At 41.4% G+C, this 10000-nt stretch overlaps 1 protein-coding gene and 1 pseudogene across 1 annotated transcript in view; one reads left to right on the forward strand and one right to left on the reverse strand.

Annotated features, from left to right (window-relative positions):
• Window positions 1-10000, reverse strand: part of LOC138021500 (negative elongation factor D-like) — a 24899-nt gene that overhangs the window by 10002 nt on the left and 4897 nt on the right. Inside the window, exons 3-7 of the mRNA XM_068868393.1 lie at window positions 9934-10000; window positions 8988-9097; window positions 3350-3457; window positions 2609-2761; window positions 1176-1306 (exon numbers count right to left, since the gene is read on the reverse strand). The exon at window positions 9934-10000 is cut by the window's right edge and continues 43 nt beyond it. Of these exons, the coding sequence (XP_068724494.1) occupies window positions 1176-1306; window positions 2609-2761; window positions 3350-3457; window positions 8988-9097; window positions 9934-10000 (569 nt within the window). The remainder of the gene's footprint in view (window positions 1-1175; window positions 1307-2608; window positions 2762-3349; window positions 3458-8987; window positions 9098-9933) is intronic.
• On the forward strand, window positions 4622-5589 carry LOC138019049 (uncharacterized; annotated as a pseudogene).

Raw genomic sequence — 10000 nt, forward strand, 5'->3', positions numbered from 1 at the left:
TAATCGTTATCCCAAGGCTCCACCTGATCTAGTTGCAGTGGCCTCATTGTTAGTGCGCTTGACTCCGGATCGAGTAGTCCGGGTTCGGTTCCTGGCCAGGGACATTGTGTTGTGTTCTTGGGCAAGACACTTAACTCTCACGGTGCCTCTCTCCACCCAGGTGTATAAATGGGTACTGGCACATTTAATGCTGGGAGTAACCCTGCAATGGACTAGCATCCCATCCAGGGGGGAGTAGAAATACTCCTAGTTGCTTCATGCTACAGTAACCGGAGATAAGCACAGGCCTGATGGGCCTTATAGGCTCGTAGCAGACTTTTTACCACTTGATCTAGATTCCCAGCTGATATGTTATGATTGTAGATAAAGTAAATGGTGGTACAGCTGTACCTGTTACTGATGTCACCCTTTGGGTTTTCATTATGGGTGGCTAAATGATGGGCTCAAGTCTTAAGGAAGGTGACCATCATAGTGTGCCTAACGCCCTCTGCACCATACATGTACTTCAAGATATCAAGAAAATTGCGTTCATAACTGTCAAGGATCGTAGCGTCACTCAAAAGAAAAAACTACTCAAGTGAGTCCAACATCTCTCTTTTTTACAAACTAAGGCAAAAAACACTAACTCATTTCAAAGTTGAAAAAAAGTATCACATAACATTTTACACACTCATTGTTGCTGCCGATAGGCACGTCAGACACAATGTCACACTAGACAAATTCACCAGAATGGGTCGGCCAGGGTCGGATAGGTTGACTAGCTACTAGACTGTAGCAGCAGTGACTAGAAATTAAGGTAAAGCCCCCTGTGTCCATTCAGTTCAGATACTTATGTTCCTTAGAATGTCACCACACAAGTTGCTGTCAGATCATGTAATGATCCCTCCCAGCTGAATTATTGATTCAGTGACCTTTAATGAACATAATCCACTCGAGTTCAACAATTAGGGACACTATTTACTATGGACAACACTCACCCTCTCCTCAAAAACCAACATTTGACTTGATTTGTGTCAATTGTTAATTTCAATTTACAGTGTCCCCAAGTAGTGCTTCAGTGCTAGAATGACCAGACACTTAAATAAAGTTCCTTTCTTTTCCTTTCCTTTCCTTTCCTTTCCTTTCCGGATGATCGTACTTTACTTAATGACTATTATTTTAATGTATTATTATACCTTTCTACAGCTCTTTTTTGGAGTTCTTGGCTAAGTCGTGTTAGCTTATTTCCTCCCTCCATGTTTTGCGCAATATGATTCAACAAACACTGTGCATACAAGTAGGTGTGTTGTCCATAACACACCAATTTCTAAACAAAGAATAACAAGGTTGTGACAGAGATGACTTAAAATTACCAGTATTAAACCCCAGAGCAGCGTGCAGAGTACTAGTCTTCCACATGAAGAGAAGTGGGTTTCATAAAGCAAACCATTAAAGGGGCAGACTTAATAATAATAATAATAATAATAATAATAATAATAATAATAATAATAATAATAATAATAATAATAATAATAATAATAATGATACTTTATTTATATAGCACTGATTACATTACAATGTCCAAGAGCCCACACAAGGACAGAGAAAAACTCTAACTAGGGTGGGAATTGAACCCATGACCTTCTAGTTAGATCACCGCTGCTCTACCCACTGAGCTACAAGGTAGACCTTGTAGCTCTGTCCTTGTGTGGGCCGATTTCCATCAGTAGGGCTAACGCTCACATGGTTCATACGGGGTAGATACTTAGCACTTCACATTACACTCTAATCAGTTAAGCTGTTCAAATAAAAGTGCTACACGGCCAACATTTACAAAAACGTAAGCCGTCCTTGTACTTGTACATGTTCATTGCCGTGACTTAACATCTTCAAATCCCACGGCCTGTTCCCGTCTGACCTTGTAGCTCAGTCGGTAGAGCAGCGGTGATCCAACCCGGAAGGTCGTGGGTTCAATTCCCACCCTGTTCAGAATTTTTCTCTGTCCTTGTGTGGGCCTATTTCCATCAGTAGGGCCAATGCTCACATGGCCTATATGGGGTAGATACTTAGCACTTCACATTACACTCTAATCAGTTAAGTCTGTTCAAATAAAAGTGCTACAAGGCCAATGTTTGCAAACACATAATCCTTCTTTGTACTTGTACATTAAAGGGGCAGTGTCACGCTATCTTTAAGTCAAACTTCAAAACACTAAAAGACGTCCTTGCATCAATGAAAACCAAAAAATGATGCTGTGGTTTTGTTGCCAATGACCATTGAAAATGGATTGAAACTTGAAAAAGCTGGCGAGTTTTTTCAAATTTGGAGACAGTGTCTTCAGAAAGACACAAAAACTAAATAGTTTATTACATGTACGAATAGCTCTTTGTGCCATAAAATAAATACATGTATCTTGTCAGTTTTTTCAAGTTTGGAGACAGTGTCTTCAGAAAGACACAAAAACGTAAATACATGTACGAATAGCTCTTTGTGCCATAAAATAAATATCTTGTCAGTAGGTTGTCAGGAATGTTGTACATGTGAGCTAAAGAACTAATTTAGATTTCTACCCATTTTTGAACTAAAAACAGCAAATTAAGTGAGACAGTGCCCCTTTAAGCAGACTTACTGAAAACTCGGGTAGGTTGTTGTCAATTGACTGCTCTCCTTCCTCTAGAAATGAACAAGCTGAAGTCTTGAGCACACGGGAAAACACTTCAATTTGATGACAAGCTGTTGACACACTTGTAATCTCTCCTTGATAACCTGCATCAGAAATCAGCTGACAAAAAAACATACTGTTACACGAGACTACAATCATTGTGACATGTTCTAAGGCATTTTCAATGTTACACATGTACATGTATACTCACATGCAACCCTAATCAGTCATTAAAATACGGAACTAAAGGTTTTATACTGTTGTTAATATGAACAACTTGAAAGGATAATAATAATTATTGATTAATTACATAATTTGATTATTGTCTATACCATAACTATACAACAATAAAGTCGATCAGAAAACCTTGACAAAAGCAACCGCTCGACACAAAAGTTTGGGATAGGATTGATCACAGTCCAATATACTGTACATCCAGTTAATAATATTATGTGTAGTCATGACTTGCAGGTACTCCAGTTTGGAATTGAAAGTGTTCTTAACAAAGTTACAGTAACTGTTCAGAGACGCTTTGGGTCTTTTTGGGTCTTTGTACACCTGGTTGCCATGTGAACTTTAACTTGTCAAACATTCAGTTACCTCATGAGTCAAAATTATGCCAATCACACAAAAGAAATGAATGTCCATATTTAGTTTAAAAAATGATAAATAACATTTTTTTTTATTGTTCACAACATGTACAGTTACCTTGATGGTGAAGTTAAGCATCAGACAGTCTGGATAATGTTCAGCCAACTTATAAAACATGGACCTCCATGTCTGATGAACAATCATATCTTCCAACCATGATGGGGTCTATTAAAACATAACATTAAGATTATGACTGAGGACAGGCAGGATGAATTTTTAAGCCAATTCTAATCTCTCAAGTCATTTCAAATCTACCAGAAAGGAGAAAGCACATGAACTCATCATCAGCAACATTATCATTACGATTATGTGTGGTTTTCCGCTGGCTGAGGAACGAAAGAAGTGGAAAACGTTTTTCTCACACACGGATGGGAGTCTGGGTACAGGTGTGCAGGGGGTTTCAGGTCATGTGGCTTGTGTAAGGTTTCATTTTTTGTTTTGCCATCTGCCATTGCCTGACAAGTGTTTAGTTCTTTCAATTTTTAGTCTGTTCGTATCGCTTGTTTGCTGTGTTCTCAATTTCTTCTGTTTGTGATGGCAAAGGATAATTCTTGTACGAAATCTAGAGCTGCTAAATGGCTTGAACCCTACAAGAAGAGCCTAACGAATAGTTCTTCCGGGCGAAGTGGCAATGAATGTACATCTGATCGCAGTTCTTGTGGTGGGTCAAGTGGGAGTAGTTATGCACGTTCTGCGCCTCTCCATGCCTCTTCAGAACCACCGAACTGGGTGAAGGAGCTTCTTAAGCAGCAGCAAGCCATTATGCTACAGAATTAAAGCGCTTGCAGAGCAAAATGGCGAAGGCGAAATCTCAAAGCACTCAGAAACCCTGTGCAGCAGATCCAGAGTTTCACTTTGTGGGTAACAACTGAAGAAGCAATACCAATTAGAAAAAAAATTGATGAAGCGCTGGCAACAGATGACGGCAAGGACCGTACTAAAAAGCTCACCGAAGGTAAAGATTTGCTTGTGGGAAGGAACAACCACATGTTACTTGCCCAAAAGTACGGCTGGGATACGGTTGCTTGCTATACTGCCGATCCGCTTGCTGGCGACTCATATGATGATAGAAGATACGGAAGGCCATTAAAGAAAGCAAACAGTTGAGGGAGGAAAAGAAAAGAGCAGCTTCCTCCAAGGTTCCGAAGCCTAAAGGAGTTTTTCCACATGCTTCGGAAAGGAGGGTTATCCTCAAGCACAGTAATGCGAGTTACGCGACGTCACTACTGGCCGGAAAACAGAGTCAGCCGCTGGACAGGCGGTCTGTTTATTTTCGTTGCTTCAAGCCAGGACACTTTACCAGAGAATGCCGTGCTGCCATTGTCCAGAATGGGGCAGGAGCTGTTGGACAGTGCACAGGAAACTATCAACAAACGAGCCAGTGAATTCCTGATGTCCGGAGCAGACAACATTCTCTGCTATAATGGTTCTGTAAGTGACTCTTCTTATGATACATTCGGAGGACTTATTTTGTTGACATTCATCATAGTTGTTTTGTTGTCAGAGGTCGATTGCACTGCTTTCTGGCAAAATATCGGTGCAAGTAATTGGTTGCTGAGAGTTATTCGTGAAGGTTATTGTTTACCGTTTGTTGAATTACCTGAGGTGAAGTTTTTTTCAGAATCACAAGAGCGTGTTATGCAATGCTGAGTTTGTGTCTGCTGAGATTTCCTGTAAGTTTTTTAAGTTTATCGTTCTGCCTTTTGTCTTGTCAGTTGGTCCTTTTTTCTTTACAAAGATCCAAAAAGCCCTGACGAAGCACTGGAGAAGGCAGGGAATTCGTTTATTTACTTACCTAGATGATGATGGTGCAGGGACGGATTCTGATTTCTATGAAGTGCAGCAGGTTTTGGACATGGTGCAAGCAGATGTGCGGTGTAGCGGTTTTGTGGCCAATGATGTGAAGAGTCAATGGGTGTCAGGCCAATCTGGGGAGCTGTTGGGTTATGTCCTGAATTTACATGCTGGAACTTTTCAAGTCCCCCGAAGAAGAGTAGATGCTTTTCACCATGTGCTAGGGGATGTTATAGCTCACAAGTTTGTAGTATCTACATTGTACATGTACATGCACAGCAGCCCGGTTTACAGGACTCCTGGCTTTCATGAGTTTGGCACTGGGTCCAGTGGTATGCCTTTGGACTATAGAAGCTTATACCAGGACATCCTACAAGCTGCTTCGTTGGACAGCCCTTTCCAGTTATCTTCAGATGCTCAAGGTGAGGTTGTTTTCTGGGAGAAGAATTGTGGTAATACAGGCTATCCGATTTGGTCTCCTAGTCCGAAGCCAGAAGTTTTGACTTACTCAGATGCTAGTATTCTGGTTTGGGAGGATTTGCTGTTGAGGTTGGGGGACAAGTGGCAGTAGGAATTTGGTCAGTCGATGAGAGTAACAAGAGCTCCACCTTCCCAGAACTGCAATCAACTCATCTAGTTCTTTTGCTCCCCTGCTAAGAGGCAAGGAGGTTCTTCACAGAACCGACAACAAGAACAGTGAGGTAATTCTGCCAATAGGCAGCCGCAAACCCGACCTTCACAATGAGGCAGTTAATAATTATCTATAGGCTGTGCAGGGAGTTTAACATTCGGCTAACCGAGGAATGGAACAGCAGGGATTTGAATGGATTGAAGATTCAAATGACAAAAAGCTCGATCCTTCCTGTTTTGCTTAGGAGTGAGGATGGCAAAGTCGGTTAGTGCGCGGCCTTGGTGCAAGGGTCCTGAGTTCGATTCCCGGATCTCACAACCTTGTTTGGACTTCTTTCCGTTCTGTGTAGCTTAAGTAGCTTTAAATACCCGTAAAATGGACACTGATGGCGAGGGGGGAGTAAAATGAGCACACCATCTTCCTCAGGTTTGTCCGTTGAATCACTGTTACGAGGTATCGACGTTAAATATGGTTGCTTTACTTTACTTTACTTTTTTGCTTACTTGGACAAGTGTTTGGGTCCTCACATAGTCGACCGGTTTGCAAGTGTGAAGACTAAGCAGTTGGACAGGTTTTGTAGCACATGCCTCAACCCTGGTTGTGAAGCTGTTGATGCCTTCACTGTCTCATGGGCAGGGGATTACAATTGGCTGTTTCCTCCACCATACCTGGTTCCTTGTGTTTTGTGCCAAATGTCAGATGGAGGGGAGGATGGAACCCTCTTAGTCCCGGAATGGCACTCTCCACCCTGATGCCCCTGCTTATTACCAAGCGTGGTACATGGAAGGGGTTTGTAATAAACTCCCTTAGGATCCAACCTTATGAGGGCATCTTTATTCCAGGAGCAGCTGCCAGCTGTGTCTTTACAAAAGGTGTGCCACCTTTTGGTCTACTGGCACTTCAGCTTTGCTTCCGTGGCTCCCATGTTGGGACTTATGCATTATTCTAGCTACCAAGACACAGCTGCTGGTGATACCTTGGCGATCCAATCATGACCTTGGTGGCTGGTGCCATGCACATCATCATGTCTGTTATTAGGCTGATTTAGCAACAGAACAGGAACGTCAGTGGCGATGGCGCACGCAGAAAAAACACCAATGAGAATTCAGAATAGAGTAGACTCCACTCTTTTCTTCTCTATTCTAAATTCTCATTGGTAGTTTTGCTGCGCGCGGCATCGCCACTGATGTTCCCATTCTGTTTGAGTTCCAAGCTTGTTATGGGCACCTGTTTGCTTTTACCCAGCTGTTATGGCCTATGAGCCGTTTTAGCTCCTAATGCCTGTTATGGGCTCCAAGCTGTTCTGGCTTCCTAAGTCCTTCTGTTATGGACTCAAGTTTTAGTGTGTACATGTATGTGGATGTACTCCTCTTTTCTGGTATGTGTGCCTACTGGATTTGTTCCTGCTCTTATGGTGTACAACCCATGGTGGAGGAGATCATCTTCCGAGCTGAATATCATGCAGATAGTTTTGACCATCCGGAATAAGTGCAACAGCTAGCAAAGGAGCTACCAGCTGTATTGGCTTGTGATAGCACTGCTACAACAGTTGCGACTTATCTGTGCACTTATAAATCCTGGAAGCCATGGGCCAGTCGTCACGATGCTGCTTGTTTGCTGGCAGATTCTGTGGTCTTCGTGCTGTACGTTATATCTCTCATTCAACAGACCCGGTCGGTGTCTTCGGTGAAGTCTGCAGTGTATGGTGTGAGTTGGGTTCATAAAAAGAGTGGCTATCAGGAGCCAAGTGCGATTCCGGTAGTGAAGCAAGTGGTTGATGCTGCCAGGCGAATTCTTGCCAGAGCAGCTGTATGTAAGGAGCCATTGTCTTCTGCTCTGGTGCTGAAAGTGATCGGTTGCCTTGAGAAGGGTAACCTTGGTGACCTTAGCTGGCGGCATTTTCTTCCCTAGGTTTCTTTGGCTTTCTTCGATGGGATGACTAGCACCATTAATTTTGTCAGTAGACAGTTTTTATTTTGCTGATCCCCATGTAGCTATTTTTCTGGAAAAACGGAAGAATGATCAGTTCTGCGAAGGGTCATGGGTTTTTGTAGCCCATTGCAGTACACCCCTTGCCCAGTCAAAATCATCGAGAAATTCTTGAGAATTGTGAACCACTTCAAAGGCTCTCCCTTATTTTGACGCATGTTGCATACCAAGAGAAGAGTTCATCTGCGGAAAGAGGCAAAGGAGCTGATCAAGAAGGAGCTTGGCAAGGAAGGTCTGTACTCCACTATTGTTTGGAATCCATAGCCTGCAATCAGGAGGAGCTTCTGCGGCAGAAGCTTTCGGTGTGCCAGACAGACTCTTCCAGAGACGTGGAGGTTGGAGAAATGAGAAGGCTCGGAACAATTACGTAAAGGAATTTTTAGACTCGCTTCTACTTGTTACAAAGTCAATTTAGGATGGACATAAGGAACAAGTCCTTAGACGCGATTCTACTTGTTCAATGTTAATTAAGCATGGACATTGACATTGCCTTTGATTTTATGTAGACATTCAAGGAACTCTATTTCTATCATTACATGTCCACTTTTGCTGTCAAAATAGTTTTTTGTGCGAGTAGAAAGTATGTTATGAGTTGATTTTTCCTATAGTCTGCGCTCTTTGTGTTGTACATTTGTGTGGTAAAATGGCTTGGCATGGTTCCCAGGGGTGTGTGAGAAGTATGGTTTTCCGCTGGCTGAGGAACAAAAGAAGCAGAAAAGGCTTTTCTGACACATGGCTGGGAGTCTGGGTACAGGTGTGCGAGGGTTTCAGGTCATGTGGTTTGTGTAAGGTTTCAGTTTTTGTTTTGCCATTGTTTTGCCATCCGCCATTGCCTGACATGCCCCGCCCACCCACCCGTGAAGTACTTGTAGAATGTGTTAAGTCGAGGTGAACTTTTTCTCTAGCCACTTTTTTGTGTCATTGTAAGACAATTATTGTGTTCTTATGTTAATAAAGGTCAGGCTGTGTAGTTCGGCATGGCTCCCAGCGGTGTGTGAGAAATATAATTACTGGTATTCATAGTCTGCTTATTTTGCACCACCACACTGAAAGACAAAAAAATTATCATTTTTCTTAACCCATTGACACTTCAAACGCCCTGGGTCACCCTCAGTTGACGAGTAAAATTGCCTGGGCTTAGACAGAGTAAAATCTGTTTAGTCTCACTCCCAGGGGTCAATGGGTTAAAATGAGAAGCATCACTTAATTAATGCAAATGTACAATTTAAAAATGTTCAAAGCTTAAAATTCTGCTTGATGAATGATTAATGTTGGCATTACCTCTCCCTCAGCAGAGAAGATTGAATCAGCTTTCTTTGGGTCGAAGTGTTTAATGATGAGGGTTTCAAGGTGGTTTTCCACCATTTGTTCAACTTCAGCTACTTTAGCCCCTGAAAAAAGTATGATCTTAATGAAGATGTAATAATGTATTATTGTTATTATTGAAGAATAACATTATTATCAGCACATTTTTCATTTAAATACACTTACACTGTGAATGCTCCTTTATACAAAATAATCCTTGTGGGGGACATAGAAGCGAGAGTACAAAAGACCACCAATTGAAGTTTGACAGTTGTATTAATTTACTGAATTTGATCGGAAGGAGTGACCATTGTGGAAGCAAAGGACTATGCATTTCTCTCCTTTCCAACAGTACATGTGCAATTATTATTTTAACCCACTGACTACTGACCAGTAGGAATATTCATTAATTAACAATTATTCGTGATTTTGTATAATCACCTGTGTATTTATACTAATAATAGATTTTACTTTGTCTATCGCCAGACGATTTTACTCGTCAATTGGGGCAGTTCAGGAGTCAATGGGCTAATATCTTTGATCAGAAGTACTATTATCATGTAGGATCTACTATTAATTTTATCATCCATCTTGAAGAAGGAAAAAAATCTAACCATAAGATCATAAGAAAAGTGAAGTGTAGCACTTTCTCTTAGGTTATTTTAACATCATAATAGCATAGTCAGTGCTCTATAACTGTAGCAATGGACAATCTTTTAATCACTGCAGTGATTATACAAGATTTACCTTAAAAGAAACAGGTGTACAGGGTAATTTGAAACAATGCAAGCGTTTGTACAGAGTCTTGAAACATTAAACTTAATTATTATGAGATATAAACAGAACCAACTTAGAAAGAAAAACAGGAATCTGTTTAATGTGGTTGGAATAAGGTTCTGTTGACTCCAGAAATCAATATTACCTGTCACAATCAACCAATTGGCCAGGAGGTTTGTACTTTGTGCAATTCCTGTATAATTATCTGATAA

This window comes from Montipora capricornis, chromosome 10 (genome assembly GCF_036669925.1).
Source record: "Montipora capricornis isolate CH-2021 chromosome 10, ASM3666992v2, whole genome shotgun sequence".
NCBI classification, from domain to species: Eukaryota; Metazoa; Cnidaria; class Anthozoa; order Scleractinia; family Acroporidae; genus Montipora; species Montipora capricornis.